Source organism: Denticeps clupeoides, chromosome 3 (assembly GCF_900700375.1).
Source record: "Denticeps clupeoides chromosome 3, fDenClu1.1, whole genome shotgun sequence".
NCBI classification, from domain to species: domain Eukaryota; kingdom Metazoa; phylum Chordata; class Actinopteri; order Clupeiformes; family Denticipitidae; genus Denticeps; species Denticeps clupeoides.
This window is the reverse complement of record NC_041709.1, coordinates 24,653,560-24,672,993: the sequence shown is the minus strand read 5'-3', so window position 1 is coordinate 24,672,993 and position 19,434 is coordinate 24,653,560. Positions and strand designations below refer to the sequence as shown.

The 19,434-nt window shown below is 42.8% G+C and overlaps 2 protein-coding genes across 2 annotated transcripts; one reads left to right on the top strand and one right to left on the bottom strand.

Annotated features, from left to right (window-relative positions):
- Positions 1–1,086: 1,086 nt before the first annotated feature.
- On the bottom strand, positions 1,087–13,480 carry ppp1r12c (protein phosphatase 1, regulatory subunit 12C). Its single transcript, XM_028973240.1, has 19 exons — positions 13,218–13,480; positions 11,612–11,783; positions 11,396–11,526; positions 10,599–10,717; positions 9,895–10,054; positions 9,082–9,226; positions 7,523–7,597; positions 6,833–6,912; positions 6,056–6,168; positions 5,574–5,641; positions 5,263–5,345; positions 4,244–4,331; positions 4,011–4,125; positions 3,412–3,521; positions 2,928–3,020; positions 2,683–2,787; positions 2,152–2,202; positions 2,014–2,064; positions 1,087–1,339 (listed from the first exon to the last, which is right to left on the bottom strand). The coding sequence occupies exons 1-19, from the start codon at positions 13,382–13,384 to the stop codon at positions 1,253–1,255; spliced, it is 2,013 nt and encodes a 670-aa protein (XP_028829073.1). The 5' UTR covers positions 13,385–13,480; the 3' UTR covers positions 1,087–1,252.
- A 391-nt stretch (positions 13,481–13,871) lies between these two features.
- psmd12 (proteasome 26S subunit, non-ATPase 12) lies at positions 13,872–18,836 on the top strand. The gene is made up of 11 exons (XM_028973627.1): positions 13,872–14,069; positions 14,730–14,789; positions 14,861–14,989; positions 15,914–16,021; positions 16,111–16,215; positions 16,291–16,440; positions 16,520–16,654; positions 16,783–16,895; positions 16,975–17,149; positions 17,448–17,525; positions 18,263–18,836. The coding sequence occupies exons 1-11, from the start codon at positions 13,962–13,964 to the stop codon at positions 18,470–18,472; spliced, it is 1,371 nt and encodes a 456-aa protein (XP_028829460.1). The 5' UTR covers positions 13,872–13,961; the 3' UTR covers positions 18,473–18,836.
- The last annotated feature ends 598 nt before the right edge of the window (positions 18,837–19,434 follow it).

The following is a 19,434-nucleotide window of genomic DNA, read 5'->3' as shown; positions in this document are numbered from 1 at the left end:
CAAACACGGTCATGGGCCTACAGTCGCTTGGCCCACTAGCACAACAAAGAACGAGGCGATTCTGAGCCCAGAACCGCCGACTTGGCCCATCTCAAAAAATTCTAACAATGTGGGGAAAGGTCATCCGTTAAACCTGCAAGTACTGAGTGTGCATTGTGAATCTTGTTTTGACTGATCACAAAAGGTAATATTTTAATAACTGGAAAGGCTGGATGTCTGCTGTACCCTCCAACCCTAAGAATAAAAACGACTTGACACGTAATGAGCACAGCATACGCATGGACCTTTCATGACAAAATCAGCTTTTTTGAGAGTGTTTCCTGCGGTCCGAAACGGACCCACAAGCCTCTAACTGTCCACCAACATGCGCCTGTGGCAAAATGGCCAGACAACGACACTTTCATACAATAACCTGTTATCAAGCAAAATAGCCATATTAAAATAGACATGTATAAAGGCACATTTGTTTTCAAAATACATTTTGGCATGCATCTGCTATGTAGAAAAAAAAATATGGTGGTAAACTTAACCCATTGTGCCTGTGTTAACAAGCCTCAGTCACAGTATTAGCACTTTACGCCTTCCTTCAACAAGGAAGGAAAATCCAAAAAAAAAAAAAAAAAAAAAAAGACCACAGAACCAAATTATGTACATATAAATAAGCAAACATTCACAGAGAGTGCAGGGGAGCAGGAGGGAAGGAAAAAGGCCAGTTTGGTCCGACTCTGAGCTGTCAGTGTAAGTACGGTGCTGTACTATACTCCCCTACAGGTGCAATACAGCGGAATGGGCTGAAGTTTAGGTTTTTTGGCACGTTTATCTATGTAAAAAATTATATATATATATATTATATCAGTGCTTAGATACCTGACACGATCATCTCTCCCTTTTTTGTGAGGATCCTTGTGTTACAGGAGGTAAAGGTTATTCAAGCATAGACACGTTTGTGGTCCAAGTGAAAAGCCACAGTTTAAATACAAGCCATAAACTTATGAAGAAAAAAAAAAAACAAACAAAAAAAAAAACTAACAAACGTAGAAACACCAAGTGTTAAAAAATTTATATATAACAAAAACATTAACAATATAAAAAAGGAGCTTGAAAATGAGAAACCCCCATAAATCCCTTTCAGCACAAAGCAGTCGGTGCACTTTGGATGACAGTAGTTTCAGAACTTGGATGTCAGCAGCATCCACGTTGTTTGTATGTGGTGGAGAAGGAGGAGTGTTGCACGCTACGTCCAGCAACACGTTCACTTGGAGAGCTTGCTGATGACCCGGATGAGGGCGGCGTTCTCGTCTTTCAGACGCTGGTTGTCTGCGCGGAGATCCACCACGACCTGGAACAGGCAAACAGATGGACAACTGAAGTGCTGCGGTGATCTTACTACTAAAGTTTGATGGGACGTCTAATTTTAGCATGTCATCTGCATTTTTTATTGCATTAATATACATCTTAAATAGGCCAGTGTTAAATAGGCCATGGTTAACGGGCTAGACCATTACACCCAAAAAAGGAAATGTCCATTGGCCAACATTGACAAGATGGTAGAAACTTTTTTCAATTATGTGTAAAAATAAAAATCATACAAGATCAATCTTGGTAAAGTTGGACTAATACACCCTGATTTTTGACTCGTATCCTGATTAAATGGCAGCTTGACAAAAATGTGCATGGGAATGCACTGAATCACACAAATGTGAACTTGGGACTAGTGTAAGGTCAAAGGCGTCCTCAGGATAAACAGAATTTAATTGACACCCATACATCTATAAATCGCCCTAATGAAAATTTTAGAAAGTGAAAGAAGAAAGTGAAGTACGGTGCACACAGTGAACACCTCAGTGGCACCATGGCGGATTGGGATTTGAACCGGCAACCTTTAGTTATGGGGTCACTTCCTTAACCGCTAGGCTAGGTTTAGGTCTTGGTGTGGCCTGTTGGTGTGTGGTTTAGGTCTTTTCATTTTGGCCAGAGATATACGAAGGTAAACAAACACACAAAAATTTGCACCTTGAGTTCATCCTCCAGTTCTGCTGCTCTCCTCTGAAGGGACCTTTTCTCCTGTGTGAAAATCAAAGAATAAATAAAGAAAGAAATGCTTCATGCATTTTATCCGAACATCTGACAGACTAAAAGGAGTTTACTTACAAACTGCTCCAGTTCCAGCAGGGCCGGCCGCTCTGAACTGTTTTCGTGACTCTAAAACAGAAGAATGTAGAAATGTGACATGAACATTATATTATCCACGTGCGCCCTTTAAAAGTATTCTCATTATCAATGACCTTCCAGCCACCTTTACTGCTAAAGTCAGGATCTCTTCATATTTTCCTTTTCATTTACTAGAACACAATTTCTAGAACAATTGTTATGCTTGGATCTTATACTTTTTCATGCATCAATAATGAGGCAATTGTACTAATCAGTATTAGGATAATAGGTATTGTTACGATGTTAGTCCTGAGGATGTGGATTAAAATCTGTAAATTGGTGTTTTCTTAATTCATTTCAATTTAAACAATAAATGAATTATTTACTAATGAAATGAAAGCTCATGACAATGTAATCTGAAAATAAAATAAACCCTCATTTTATTACCAATACCCTTATTTATATTACGATAGTTTTCGATAAATCACTTGTAAACCCTGCCATTTGGTCAAGTCACCCCCTAGGTCTCACCTGCCGGAGCTTTTCTAGCTCCACTTTGCTCTGGTTGAGGAGCAGCTGGGTCTCCTGCAGTTTGTCCTTCAGCTGGATGTTGTCCTGCAGCACCTCCAAATACAGCTGTTCAAACACAGAGGTCACCAGCTGTTCACTTGAGACATTTTAGAATCCATGCAGTAGTGAACGGTTTATAACTGCACACTTCACAACTCTTGTCTTGAGCCTTGACATGGTCCAGGGACAATAGTGTCAAAGCTTACCGCTCTGTAGTTGGGGACGGACATCAACTTGGCATCTTCAGTGGAAGACCACCTATCCAGTGGGGTCTCCTCATTTTCATTCAGCCCCTCTGTCTGTAAGTAAACAGGAGTCAAGGGTTTATTTCTGGCTCTTTACTACAGTGGTGGGGACAGGAAACGGCCCCGTAATTGCAAGGTTGCCAGTTCAAATCCCGAACCTCCACGTTCCCACTGAGGTGCCACTGAGCAAAGCACCGTCCCCACACACTGCTCCCTGGGCGCCTGTCATGGCTGCCCACTGCTCGCTAAGGGTGATGCAGCGTCATATTTTTTTGTGTCACCGTGTGCTGTGCTGCAGTGGTTCATAATTCACTTTCACTTATAAATATGATGTGAATAATCTATAACATTACAAGCATCTCCAACTGGCCCTTCGCCTTCATAAAAAGAACATTAGTGCTAGTGCAAATCATTCATGTGTGAATGTAAAAGATTTTGAGCTCACCTTCCCAGGGAGCTGAACGACTCCAGTTGAGCGTCGTTCCCTCTTTCCTCTCCTCCTCATTCCGAGATTAGAATCGCCCTCTGGTGCCTCTGGCTTCACCGGTTCGGTGTCTGCGGGTGAGAAGGAACACAATTCAGGGCACGAGTCCGTCACTGGAACACCACGGTCATAACCTGGTCTAGTGCAGGTCCTCGATGTGAGGCCTGGTGGAGTTTATTCCGATATGGGTTCCTTAAGTATAGAGCAGGAGGACCCAATACTGACAATATCACAAATAATTCATCAGTCGACTGTTAATTCCTACAATCTGCAGAACCTCCTAACTTTAGTTCACATTTTGGATTGTGGTACATTGCTATGGCTCCACTGATATAATTTTTTAAAATATGTGATATAAACTTTTTTTGCACCAATACCAATTATTAGTCATAAAAGAAACTCATGTATGGAACCAATATAAAATCAATGGAAATGAGAAGTGATGGGTTATTACTCGCAGCGTGCAGCCAATCAGATGCCATGGGCCATGGGCGGGGCATCAACGGGACAATGATTAGAGGCAAAGAATCTTCTTGATTGTGGAGTGAGTTAAACCTCACCTCTCTCTGCAGGCATGACTGTGATGATGGGTGTGACCGGCTGGATGCTTCGGGGCGGATCTGTGGGTTGGCTGATGCTTTTCTCCGCCTCCTTTACATCTGTCAGGGTCACCCCCTGCCAATCAAAAATCACAGATTTTTACACAACATGACATATACTGGAACTTTTTTAAGAGCTTTTAAAATAATCAATGAACATAATTATTACTGGAAAATAAATAGCCAAACCTGACCTGTGTAGAGCGCCGGGCCTGCCGCATTAAGCGAGAACGCAATTTCCTCTGAGACTCGGACGCCTCGTCCCACTTCGGGGCCTGGAACCTGGGGACAGTTGGAACATATCACTATCACTGTCAGTGATGTCACCATTTTATTGCCATTGATATACTAGAATGAGCCATTAATTAATATATATATATACACACACACACACACACACACACACACACACACACACACACACACACACATATATATATATATATATATTAGATTTGAATATCTCTAGATGAGAGGCATCTAGAGAGTGATAAAACAGATCATTTCTGTGTGTGTGTCTCATATAATATGTTCAGATTGGGCTGTATATGCAGTGGAAAACCAAAGCACAAATCGAGACGTTGCCACCGGACTAACGTTCATCTGAAACTGAGAAGGCGTGGGAAGGCATGATGGGTAATCTTCTTTTCAAACCCACTTCCTCTTTGCCCATCTACCCCCAGAGTCACATGGGTCATGATTCATTTCTGACCACTGGCTGCTTTTGTTTTTAGACTGACAGGAACCTACAGGTACTGAAAGCTCTGAAGGAGCAGAAATGGTCCAACAGTCTTGGATGCTTCCAACATAGTTCTGACGAAGAAAATTTGTATTTAACACATTAAAAATAAATCACAATGTTTGATATATTTAATGTGCAGATGCTTTTCAACCAAGTCATTGGTTGCATGGTTTATTTACCTATCCTATTTACCATGGTTTATTTATCTATCCATTGGAGATGCATGAAAGGAGCACAGGGGTGTCAAATAAATGCCAACGCATTCACATTCAGGAAAATTGCATAAAAAGGTTTGATTGGCAGTTGCCTGATCGACACTTGTAAAATAACACAAAAAAACGAAATAATATTGTAAAATAATGAATTCAGTTCGCAGCATATGACGTCACCCAATTCAAAGTGAAAGTTGACATTTTCAGCAAACATATTCTTTAGAATTAATCACGATCGGTTCTTTTCCAATTTACTTACTTGCATTGTGGGGTGGGCTGGACACGTGCGGTCCGGCTGGCCCGGTCCAGCTCCTTCTCTTCAGCCTCGTTCTCCTCTGGCGTCTGCAAAATGAATGATTAATAGTTAATGGTGCTCCATTTATCTGAGAATAGATCTTTAACTCTTAACAGTTATGTAACTACACAAACCATGGAACTTTATATACACGCTGTGTTGCCAGATTTGGCATTCTGGAATCAATCTTTTGCTGAAAAACGCTTGCTCAGGTCTAATCTGAAATACAATAGCCTGTTTACTCATGGGGGAGTTCACCCACATCAAGATCTCACCTTTTCTGCTGGACTGACCGTGGAGGTAGTAACACTTTCAGAGTCTGGACTGGACACTGTGGAACGTTCTAGAACAGACAAATTGAGGAAAAAAAAAAAAAAAAAAAGTCAAAACAATGAAAGTAATGAAACTGCTGCACTACAGGTATTTAGAATTTATGTAAAGAAAGATTAATAAAGTTAAGATAGTCATTTGTAAATAGCATCATGATTCAGGCTCACTTTTAGGAAACACACAACAGCTTCACAATTAACGCCACAAAGGGACATACTTGAATTCTGCATTAATTTCGATGAGAAATAATGATGTTGAAATGTATTACATAAATGTGTTAATACATTCATATGAACAATATTTCATATTATGCTTTCCCATATCCTGCTTCTAGTCAAAATCTAAAATTTCAGTTGGCACTTTAAATTAGTAAATCAATGAAAGTAATGTGAAGCAATGATGCAATAATTAATTATGGCGGGGTTACCAGGGCTGCTTTCCTTCTCCTCGCTGAGATCCAGCCCTTTAGACACTCCGCGCTCTTTAGACTGGTCCTGAACGTTCATCTTGTCCCTGCTGCTCATCCTGCATACGGACGTCCTGGTGAGAGAACGAGAGAGCAAGAGCAAGGATTAAAGAATTAATATGTAATTACACAAACCACCTGACTGAACGCCTATTTTTTTTGTTTAAAGCAAATGCTAATTGTTGCAGACGTGATAAATGCCATTACAGGACATCCCCCTCAGGACCCCACCATATAACTAGACCTCATTATTTCAGTTAATGTAACACGTTCTATTTCCACACGACCAGCAAGCAACGTTCCCGGTCAAAACACACCTGGCAGGCCTACCAAATCCAGCATTCTTCTCATTCCTCGTGATAAGATAATACGGTTGAATTCAATTACCTTATAATCACTGATATAAACCATTCTTCCATCTTGGTTTGAGTGCCACTTTGATGGCTTGTTTTTATTGGTTGTGTAGTAATGAGTCACAATGCACAGAGGTCAAAGTTCAATATTATCGGTTTCAGCAGAGACTCGCGGAGCATCGTGACAATGTGATGCAGAGTACAATGCCGCACCAGACGTGTGCGGTTTGTGAAGGGTCTTTAGTGCACTCACTGATGGAAAACTAATCCATGCGAGGGTGACCGTCAGTTTCATCTGATGTTGGTAATGAAGCAGCATATTATTGGGGGCACGGAGTTCTCCAAGGATGTGTATGTATGTGAGAGAGAAAGGGCGTCGTCTCACCTTCGTTTTTTGGCTGCGGTGTTGCCGCCTGTGGACCCGGGACCGTTCTGGGTCTCGCTCACAGAACGTTCACTTCGCCACTGAGAAACAAATGATGGCATCAATAAAATGTCATCTGAACTGTAAAATGTACAGGGTGGGACATTTATATGGATACACCTTAATAAATGGTTGGTGACATTGAACACATTTTATAAGTGGTCAGAAACTTGTAAATAACCCATGAAAGAATAAAGTTACGTTAAAACCATTGTTTTTCTTGTGAAATTACCAATTTATTTAATGTGTCACATGACCCTCTTCCTATTGAAAAAACAAAAGTTGGATCCAATGGCTGACTTCAAAATGGCCACTATGGTCACCACCCATCTTGAAAAGTTTGCCCCCTCGCATATACTAATGTGCCACAAACAGGACGTTAATATCACCAACCATTCCCATTTTATTAAGGTGTATCCATATAAATGGCCCACCCTGTACATTATTATTAAGGCTGTAATCTCTAAACAATGAGCAATAGGAATACATTATACATGGACTTATGCAGATTTGTCATTAAAAAGGGTCTTAATTAGTGGTGTAAAATGTATTAGCAACATGACTATAATATTTGCAATAACATTATTAAAACGCTTTTGTAAAGACCAAAATAATTTCACTAGTAAGAGTTGTCGAGGAAAAACATCTTACGTTGACTTGTCTCTGTGACAGCTCCTCCAGCAGAGCCTCCACACTCTCATCAGCAACGTCAAATGGCGTCTGGCCCTAGACACACACAGTACATCAATTTACATAACTTCCATCACAGATCGTATTTGTGGCGTCCACTGACATCCCCCGTGTACGAGGGGTATTAGGAGTGTAGATAACGGAGGGAAACGGAGGAGATGGACAATGTGGTACACCTGGGCGTGTGGCGTATTGACAGGAGTGGGTTTAAATTGTCCAGAATGAGGAAGTACATTTACATTTACGGCATTTGGCCAGAGCGACTTACAACGTGCTTTCAAGTTACCATCGATGAAGGCTGTGTGAGAGCTGTCAATCAGTTCAGAAAAAAATTACCCCAACGTAAATGGCTGGGTGGTTAGTTAGTTCCTTCTCTCCATCGTGCAGGTAACCAGCATGCAGCCACTTCCTGTTTCTATCTCTTTAGTTTTGAACACGTACCTGATATGAGATTAGTGAACAGGTGCTGTGCACCAAATGTATTAAGTGTGAGTGGCGGCAAATGAAGGTGCTCTTGGAAGAAATGTTTTTAGGGACGTACAGGCTTTTTAGGTGGGTGCAGAACCAGAAGTGAAGGACAAAAAAAAGAAGTGGACTTGTGCCAACTACTGCCACAAAACAGGAAGTTGAGAAACATGCAAAGCGCCAGGCCTGAACTGGAAAATAAAAACCCTGACTAGAGGTGGATGGTGTATCTTGGTGTATTTAATTCTATTTTAATATTTAGTAGAAGGGGTGCACAGAGACCACTGACTCCAAAAACATGGGAGGAGAAAAGAAACAAATCAATAAGTAAGTAACTAATACATTTTACAATTTATCCGTAATTTTTTTCACCGAATGCTGGTTGCAGGATGACTGCTGTACGTTCTGCAACATGCCTTGCAACCTCGCCCCCGTGCAGAGGCCGAAAGTTCAGGCTCAGAAAGTTAGACCAGGCTTGCTCATCTCTCAAACCAGTTGGCTCAGTTTGAGCATGGAAAAGAACTTTCTTCTCCTTCCCGATTTGTAGACGTATAGAGGTTTTTTTTTGTTTTTTTTTAATCGATTGACAGCCCAATTATAACACACTGCCCTTTATGTCAGTAAGTAACTTTGTTTAAATGTTACATGTAGCACCAGGTTCCTGAGAAATGTTCACTATGTACCATCTAACATGTATGCAGCTCAAATGAACACTGCTTATTTCATCATCTCGTATTTTTTAATGTTACTCTTTTCTTATTATGCTACTGTTCTTTTTTCTTTTATTATTGCCGTTATTATTACCACTACTTCCATTTATCTTATCAATCACAGATTTTGTCATTATTCTGCCTGCCGCATACTCGATGTTGCACTGGGATATTGAGCGGTTTCATATTAGTTTGCAATAAATTATTCCAACTTGCACACCAGCAAATGGCTCGTAATGTCGAGATTTTAGTGGCAAAATCCCCAAAAAATGTTCCACAGAATATCATGCAGCCGTGGTTGATTTGTAAAACATGTTGGCCTATAAAGGAAGACGTCTCCCTCACCGCTTTGCTGCGAGCCTCCATGTCGCACAGCTGCTCGGCGAGGAGGCGGCACGCTTCCCCCTGACCCCAGTGGGCGGCGGCGTGGAGCGGCGTCCAGCCATCGCAGTCGACCGCCGACACGTCCAGCCCGCACTGGCACAGCAGCCTGAGACGCAGACACAACACACAAGGAACTGCTGGGATGACGAGTGACCCTGAAGATCAGCTCCACACTGATTAAGGATTTTTTTTTTTTTTTTAATAAAGCACCACAGGACCTCTCCTGCAGACATGTCAGGACGTAAACAGCAGCTATTCTTAGCTCAGAGTGGCGTGTGCCGTAATCACCAATCACGTAATCTCGATCTGTTTGCCTGACTATCTGACTGGTGTACCAGCATGGGGTCAGTAAGGGTCGTGCTGGCCATGCCATGTTCACATCTTTTACTGCTGCAGCCTCATTCTACTGTGGAAATGGAGCAGAGCAAAAAACTGGCACTGTCTGACATGTTTTCATAATTACAACCGGATGTAGTAAGATGTAAGTAGCGTTCAACTGCTGCTATTAATTACTGCAACGCAGCTCTGACAGCTCAAATCAAACTCAAAACCATAATTGGTGGAAATCCAATCTGGCAACACAACTCTGTGGCCTGAGCATGCTCACATTGTCATGTGATGATGCGTGTATTCATTTCAGTAAATCAGACGATCTCGATGCCTCGAAACATGAGTCGTGAAACAACTGGAGAGTCACTTCTGATTTACATACACTGATTTCTATTAACGTATCCGAACACATGTATGTTCCTGCATGTAATAGCTCATTCGTACTTGATTGCCTCCAGGTAGCCCTTGGCCGCAGCGACATGGAGGGGCGTGGCCTCGGTACGTGGATGCCACAGCTCTGCAGGGAGACCCTCTGTCAACCAGTGGCGTGCATCCTGCATGATCTGCTCCTCCTCTGCCCGCTTCGCCACCTCCACATCCACCCCTGATTGGAGAAAGAGAGAAGGGACGGTGGTAATAACACTCGTGATCTTAAGTATCCGCCTCTGACTCATTTTACAAATGAAAAAAAGCGAAATCAGAAGCCAGAATTTACTAGCTTCTTTAACTATTTTCTGGTTTAAAACATAAAACAATGAATAAATAATACCTATTTCATTACTTGCCTTTTAATAAAACTGAGTATATCAGGAGGAAATATTAAAACAGGCAGGTTAGTCAAAGTGCATGTCAGAATTTCCAAGTTCGCAGTTGGACTTAAAATGCAGGACAGACTCCATTATCCCTGATTGTGCAATATGCCATAAAATTAAACCATAGACGCTATATATTGCAGTCAAACACAGACAGTGTTAAATTCACCTTAGTTAGGGTACTGGGCCACCGTTGAACAAATATACCACCATAACCACATATTTCAGTACCGGTCGTACAGCTTCTGTTTGTTCTCTCCGAGACACGGAGTCAAGCGCCCAGACTACTGGCAGACTCCAGTGAAGAGACCAGCAGATGGTGTTCATTTAACGCACCCTGCTTCCGGGTGTGTTCCCGCAGCAGCTCCTCGGTAGCCTCATCCTCAGCGATGTCCAGAGGCACGTCCCCGTCACAGTTCACCGCGGTCAGCGACGCCCCCTGCTCCAGCAAGAACCTGAGCCGGAAGGGAGAGAAAGTGAGACAGGTCGCAATCGCCTTCACCCAGAGCCCACAGCTTCTGCCCGGTGATGCAAACTGGCTTCTGTTCCAGAGGAGCAAAGAGGCGAAATGCAAACATGAAGATCGTCGCATTCAAATCACCATGAGCTATTTAAATGCCTTCTGTGTGCCAAAATGCAACTAGTCATTATACCATATCCAAACATATTCATATCACTGTTCGATAGGAGATTCAATAGCCTTTCACTTCTTCAATGATATTTAGACTTTAAGACATTATTTTGACTTTATTTATGAGTATATTTATACGCATTCACTAAAGGGGTCGATTGATACATCACATGTATCAGCATCAGCAAGAAAAAAAACGCAACATATATTTATGTTGAATTTGTGAAGTGTCATATAAGGAAGCAGCACTAAATGGAGCTGCCTTCATTTTTTACATTTGTATACATTATAGTAAAAACTTATGATCGGCCCCTCAAGGTCTCCAAAAGGTATTATTCAATGCAGCCAACTGAAACAGGAAGTACACGTCTAAAGCAAATGCATGCTAATTTAATACACTTGTGTCTATAAAAATGTGCATAAAACATTGCAGAAATGAATATATTGAAATCCTGGTAGTATGACAGAAAAACCAGGATTTCTTGGTCTCTTCTTCACTCACTCAATGATCTCCTGGTTGCCGCAACTCGCTGCCACATGCAGTGGAGTCCATCCCTCGTTGTCCACCTGGCTGACGTCGGCACCCTGAGCCAGGAGAAAAGCCACCACCTCCAAGCTGCCGTCTATACATGCCTAAAACAGAGAAGGAAGGGCGTTAGCACGAGGTTCGACTGCTCCGGACAAGCAAGATAAGGAATGGAAACAGGATTATAAGAACCTGGTGGAGAGCCGTTATCCCGTCAGCATTGGAGCAGTTGACAATCCCGCCGTTGAGGTCCTTGCCTTTGGTCTCCACTCGAGCCTCCTTCAGCATCTCCTCGGCCTCGTTTGTGTCCCCGCTGGCGCAGACAGCCAGGAACTCGGCCGTTCTCTCAAAGCGCACTCGCCGTCTGGAGGACGCACAGCAGCGTGACTGAATTTACTCAGTTCCACATCGGAACGAGTACACACTCGTCAAACAAATCAAAGTTTATTTCTGCCGTGACAAGTGCAATTTCCCACTTGTGGGACTAATAAAGGTTGATCTTATCTATCTTATCTTAGAGCACTTTATACAGCATGAAAGTGTCCCTCATTTGCGGATGAAAAAGTTGCCAACCCTAATAGTGAAAGTGAAGTGAATGTCATTGTGAAAGACTGCAGCACAGCACACGGTGACACAACGAAATGTGCCCTCTGCTTTTAACCATCACCCTTGGTGTGGGGACGGTGCTCAGTGGCACCTTGTCGGATTGGGATTACGAGGTTGCTTCCTTAACCGCTAGGCCACAACTTCCCCAAGGACTAGGTCTGTTTCTGCCTGATGTGTGTATGTGTGAGAGAGAGAGAGAGAGATATATATATATATATATATATATATATATATATATATATATATATATATAAAATAGACAAATCAGCATGAGTCAATACCGCCATCCATAACATTTCGTAAATATTATTTTATCATCTTGTGTGTTTCGAAAAATAACGTTATTCATGTTACAGACCAGAATATCGGTCTTCCCTCCCCCACCACACAGGAAAGGCACAGCTTCTGTACTGACATCTCTATATACTGCATAGTTAGTTCATCGTCTATAGTAATTGACAATTCTATACAACATGCCTCTGTTTATGGATCTGCCCTGTCTATATATTTTTTTCCCCAAAAAAGCAGGTAAATGAAATATTCATATTTCATGTTAACTATTAAAAAAAAAGTATTTTCATAGTGACCTGCCTTCAGTCATCTTTTAAGCAAGAAAATGTTGACAGGCTGGTTTTATCGTATATCGTTTATTAATATGTATGTAAAATCGAAAGTTCAATAAAAATGTGTTTTACCTAAAACATATAATTATTGATTAACGTAACCGTGATGATCATTTTGGACATCATCTTGCAGTCCTACCAGGATCACAACCTGAATTAAAAGTCACCGCCACGGTGTGTTAACGCATCGCGTTAACATGCATTTAATGTGCATTAATGCACAATATACGTGTCGTCTCTTCTTCTTTTACACGGTTTACACGCTGCACTGTGTCGATATTTTATTGATGATCACTGAGGGAATGTTTAATGATGATGATGATGGTGGCGGTGATGATGAACGACTCTGTTATCGAACACTTCATCAGCAGGACATGAGCCTGGCCGCTGTCATAACTCACTCGATCCCAGTCATAATAGCCGCAGCATTGTGGGTAAATATCGGTATATCGAAATATATCGAAAACAGTCCTAATTGAAGGCGGTGTTATTAAGGAGAGTCGTCAGTAACCCCGCTACGGCATTTTTTAAATCAACCTCCCTCTCTATGCGCGGTTTTGACCGCGTACCTCCGTTTGCGCGGCTGTCTGGCTCCACTTCCCTCCGCATCTCGGGCTCCCACGGCCTCCGCGTCGCTCGGCCGCCGCCGGCGCGGCACCGCCGGCTCCTTGTCGGTGGACGAGCCGGACCAGCGCTTCAGCTGTTCGCGGCGCTTGGCCTTCGCCGCGTCCCCCATGATTGCTGCGGACCGAACGGCGTTATTTATAAGCGCTTCATTCGGACACACCCTCCCTCCATGTCTGCTGTTTACGGCCAGGCCGCCACTTCCGCGTTCAGGCGCCCGGGAGAGAGGAAGCGTGGGGGCGCGTTCGCCAGCGTCAGCGGGGCGCGAACACGCCCCGGTCATGTGGCGTCGTGTGTGTACATCTTATAAACACTCCGTATATTGTACGTTATCTATCTGTCTATCTGTCTGTCTATCTATCTGTCTATCTGTCTGTATGTCTATCCCTGAAATTGATCAAAGTAATTCAAAAGTGATGATTAAATGTGAAATGATGTGCACAGAAGATGATATTTTGGGTAACTCAAAATTTTATATGCAGTCCCGCTCCAGCCCGGAAGATGGAGGTGCTGATGTTTTGTCCTTTCTCTACGTAAATATAACACGAAGAAGACAAGCGCGGCGCTGATTGGCTAATTCTCTCCGACTTCCGGTAGAAGGAAACGCCAGACGCCACCAGGTCCCCGGGAGGCCGATCAGCTCGCAGCGCAGCGGCATTTTCTGCTTCTCGACTCTTCCGACCAGCGCGATGTGCGACGACCGGTCCGAGCGCTCCGATGGCAGGATAGTGAAGATGGAGATCGACTACAGCTCCACCGTGGACCAGCGGCTCCCCGAGTGCGAGAAGATGGCCAAAGTGAGTTGAATGGGCTGAGTCATGGTGCGCGCCTAGCATGCTAACTCTCCCGGCCGCTCTTTACTCGCCTCGTCGGACGAATCATACCAAGCGCATAACATATTCTGCCTCGCCGCCTGCTCATCCGTATGGACGGCCTTTTAAATGAAGTGGCTATTAAAACTGGTCGCCTGGGCTCAGCCGCTGTTTACTCTGTTTATACTGTATTTACCCTCTTTTACTCCATTTGTACCGTGTTTGCTCTCTTTTACTCCATCAATACCGTATTTACCCTCTTTTACTCCGATTACACCGTATTTACCCTCTTACTCTGTTCGTACTGTATTTGAGGTTCTAGACTCCTAACGAACTTACACCCATCATTTGGAACAAAGTGCTCACAGAGCAGATTTGATATGCACACTGATGGAGGCACAGACAGACCACCACTGTTGCTAGAACTTGTCATTTGGTGTGCTTTTGTGATATAAATTGAAGACTGGTCCAAGTGAGTTTTGTAAATAAGATGCAGCATGGATGTGCAGCTGGATGGTGCATTTCTCCATGAACAGTTTGAGAACATGCAGTAAAAATGTTATTTTCAGGTGTAAAATGCTGAAATGGATGCACGCAGTGATTGAATATCAGAGCTCTGAATAGGTCTTTGTGTTTCTTTTGAAGGAGGGGAGACTTCAGGAAGCCACCGAAAGCCTGCTCTCGCTGGAGAAACAAACCAGAACGGTAAGCCTCTACCAGCAGAGAAGCTTGGTGCACATTGCCATCATGCCTCATGGTGCTTCTGCTTGTGTCAGGCCTCAGACATGGTGTCCACCTCGAGGATCCTGGTGGCCATCGTCCAGATGTGCTATGAGGCGAAGGACTGGGACGCTCTGAATGAGAACATCATGCTGCTGTCCAAGAGGAGGAGTCAGCTGAAACAGGTGGGCTTTTTCATCTTGACCTTGTGCTTTACTTATCTTCGTTCTGTACCAGCATGTAGGCTCTCCTTCTAAACAGAAGACGTGAAAATGAAATTCGTTTATGTTTCAGGTTGGTTTGTCTAAAAAAAAAAAGCTATTTGTGTGATAACATCTCGATCTGTAAGGTTTTCTGGGCGAATTCCTAAACTTCCTGAACCCTTGATAATTAGATAGGATTAAAATGCTTATTTTTAAAACCATAAAGCGGATCCTACACTATTAATGTCACTGAACAATTTTTTTTTTGGGATCGTTTTTTTATTAAAATGTTCACTGAACATCTTGTGGCAGGGCAGATATGAAATACAAATAAATAAAATTTCACTTCTCCATGGACTTGGAAAAAGGCAAATAAATGCAAAGAGACTAGGGCACAACTTCAATCTCAATTCCTATATATGATGAAATTTAGTCAAGCAAATGCATACCACATACGTAAAATAAAAACTGGATGGACTGGTAGAGAAGATCATTCGGTTACAGAGAGGTAAAAACAAGTGTGCGAAAAGTGGACTATTCTACATGTATAAGGTGGATGAGCATGACCGACTTAACATTATCATTTCATACCCCTAGAATATTTGCTAATAAGTAAATATGCAGTGCAAAATCAATGCAAATAAATGATAAAATGCGCAATATTGTAATAATGCATGCCATGCTGCTAGCAGAAATAAGTTCCCTTTATTACAGTCTTGTGCATAGATTGCGCTTTGACCAGTGTAGCAGTAAGAGATTGCAGTCGTCCCTGGTGGAGGTTCAGATGCTCTGGTTGAGGGGTGTGAGGTGGCATGTCCTGAGGATAAAGGCTCCCCCTGAGTCTCTCAGGCAGGCCCAACGCCGCCCGATAAACCACTTTTCTGACGTTCTTCTCATGTCTACCAGGCTGTGGCCAAGATGGTTCAAGAATGTTACAAGTACGTGGACACGGTGACTGACCTGACCATCAAACTGAGGCTCATCGACACGCTGCGTACAGTCACTGCCGGGAAGGTGATCCCTCTTTGTCCCACTCAGTCAAACTTCAGTTTGTAGCCAGGGTTCCGAAAATGGCATGGTGAACTGGAGCTGTGTCGTTGCAGATCTACGTGGAGATCGAACGCGCCCGGCTCACCAAGATGCTAGCCAACATCAAGGAGCAGAGTGGCGACGTGAAAGAGGCTGCGTCCATCTTGCAGGAGCTGCAGGTATGGAACCTTCTCGCTGGCTGAGGGGTTCACGGTTGCGCGCCGTGTAGGTAGTGATCTGGCTCCTGCCTTCAGGTGGAGACCTATGGCTCCATGGAGAAGAAGGAGAAGGTGGAGTTCATTTTGGAGCAGATGAGGCTGTGCATCGCCGTCAAGGATTACATTCGCACGCAAATCATCAGTAAGAAGATCAACACCAAGTTTTTCCAGGAGGAAGGGACAGAGGTGATGCATTTCTTTTCTTTGAAGTGGCGATATATACAATCTTTTCACTAAATGGCTAATTATTGTCCTCTGTATTCAGGAGTCAAAGTTGAAATACTACAACCTGATGATTCAAGTGGACCAGCATGAGGGTTCCTACCTGTCCATCTGCAAGCATTACCGGGCCATCTACGACACCCCCTGCATCCTGGAGGACAGCGCGAAGTGGCAGCAGGTAGCCAGTGGCTCATCTTCCCATAAACATTCTCAGCACTTCCACACCAGTTCTGTCTCTTCTGCTCAGCTCAAATGTAGAATACCCAAAGTTTTTTTTTTTTTTTATATATATCTTTCCCTTTTTAGGCCTTGAAGAGCGTGGTGCTTTACGTGATCCTGGCGCCCTACGATAATGAACAGTCCGATTTGGTCCACAGGATCAACGGCGACAAAAAATTGGAAGAAATTCCCAAATATAAGTAAGTAAAGAGTGTCCGGTGCATATTTGTGTGTTCGTGGAGGTAAAGTGGGTTGTGAAGTTGGGCTTGGCCCCTGCAGGGACCTTCTGAAGCAGTTCACCACCATGGAGCTGATGCGCTGGGCCTCGGTCGTAGAGGATTATGGGAATGAGCTGAGGGAGGGCTCTCCAGACAGTCCTGCCACGGACGTCTTCACCTACTCAGAAGAGGGAGAAAAAAGGTGGAAGGACCTTAAGAACAGAGTAGTAGAACATGTGAGTCTCCCCCCACGTTTACATGGTTTCCTTGTTCCAATCTTTATGTAATTAGAGCTTGTTAAACGCAGATATCTGTCCTCAACTGCTGTTTAATCAGGAAACAGCCATTCATATTAGCAATCCAAAAAGAATTATTTGCAAGTATTTGTACATATTAGAGCTGCCACAAATTTGCCATTAATCAAGCGAACTAATGAATGTTTTTGAACTCGGTTATAGGAATTTAGCTACGTTTGAAGGTCACTTCAATTATTTAAAATCATTCTAAATTTATTATATATTTTTTTCCTTTTAGAATATAAGAATTATGGCCAAGTATTACACAAGGATCACAATGAAAAGGATGGCTGGACTTCTTGACCTTTCCATTGATGTGAGTTCTGATCACTTTGTATCATGTATTTCTCAGGGACCTATACTCAAGTACAGGGAGACAAAGAATTTTTAAGAAATATATTTCATTAAAAACTGAGTATTACCCATTAATAACACATTTTGTACACAAAATCTTGTTCACCACAATTCAATAAAATACTTCTAAGCAAAACAACATTCTTTGCTTAATATTACTGTGTAATTGGATAATCATAAGTGAAGTGATTGTGATACACAGCACAGCACATGGTGCCACGACAAAATGTGTCCTCTGCTTTTAACCATCACCCTTGGTGAGCATTGTGCAGCCATGACAGGCGCCCGGGGAGCAGTGTGTGGGGATGGTGTCATGGCTGCCCACTGCTCAATAACAGTGATTGTTAAAAGCAGAGGGGACATTTCGTTGTGTCACAATGTGCTGTGCTGTGTTTCACAATGACAATCACTTTCTCTACCTACCTACCTACCTACCTAAGCACTAGACCACCACTGCCCCCTATACCCACTATAAAATCTTTTATGGAGTAAATAATTGATACCATTTAAACCTGAACCCTTAGAAATTGTTCTGCACATTATGTGGATTTTTAGCAAGACGTTTGAAGTGAAGTTTTTTGTCTTGAGCAGCTGCTGTGAATGATTTTGTATAATTTATGAAACTGGTTGACATCCTTACTGTTCCTGTCAGTTCACATTCCACCGTAGACTAACCCAAGGCTGGCTCTTCCTTTGCAGGAATCTGAGGAGTTCCTCTCCAGCCTAGTGGTCAACAAGACCATCTACGCCAAGGTGGACCGCCTCGCCGGCATCATTAACTTCCAGCGGCCCAAGGACCCCAACGACCTGCTGAACGACTGGTCCCACAAACTGAACTCCCTCATGGCCCTGGTCAACAAGACCACACACCTCATCGCCAAAGAGGAGATGATCCACAACCTGCAGTGACCTGCATGTGTCGCAAATCGGAATGTTTTGGAAGCCTCCTCCCTTATCTCTGTGTTTATGTAGCCGACTGATTCGATTGGCCCAGTTTTAGGATGGACTTTTCACCGTTTCCCATGGAAAGCACCTCTTGTGCTTCTGATTGGAATGTTGCCGGCATGCCGTGTTTAATACAGTCCCACCCCGTGAGAAATTCTGGGTACATGGTCCGTTTTTGAACATGAGCATGACATGGTTGCCTTCAGTAAATCACTGACATGGACGTGTCATGCGGAGAAATTTTCAGGCATTGCTGTATGGCTCTCGGTTACGTTTTTCATGTTCAACATTTGTCACTTAAAGGAAAAATAAATAAATCTTCTGTAAAGAGGGTACTCAGTTTTAATAATTTACCACTGCTCAGTGTTCAGATTACAATTCTTGAAAAATAATTTATAATTTTACTGTATGTTCTGCTTCCATGAGCTTGTTTAGTTGCATTTGTAAAGTTCCAGAACAGATCCTCTTGAATATATAAGATTTTGTGATACTGATACTGTAGGCGAGTAAACTGTTTTTTAAAGAATGACACAGAATTGAATCACTGAAAGAGCACAGAAAAATTTTGGTAGAAGAAATAAGACTGAAAAGTTTGGGGGCATCGTTCTTTGCTCTTAAATGTGCAATTAATCGGCAATAAAACCTGTGTGCCCTTGTGTGTGCAGTAAGAAGACCTGGGAACTAAAATGATCATGGTAACATGCAGGAAGAATCCCATTTTTACTGTACATTTCATGCACACTGGCTATTCACAAAACAAATTCATCACCGGTTTATCAATTAACAGCCAAGGAAATACATTTCACACATTTTAAAGAAGGAATTCTTAAGGCTAATAAATGAACCCCAAGGTACTAGTATTAAGAATTAAGACTGACCCTTGTTGCATAATTAGAAACACTTCTAGAGAAAGAGAAGACCCTGGA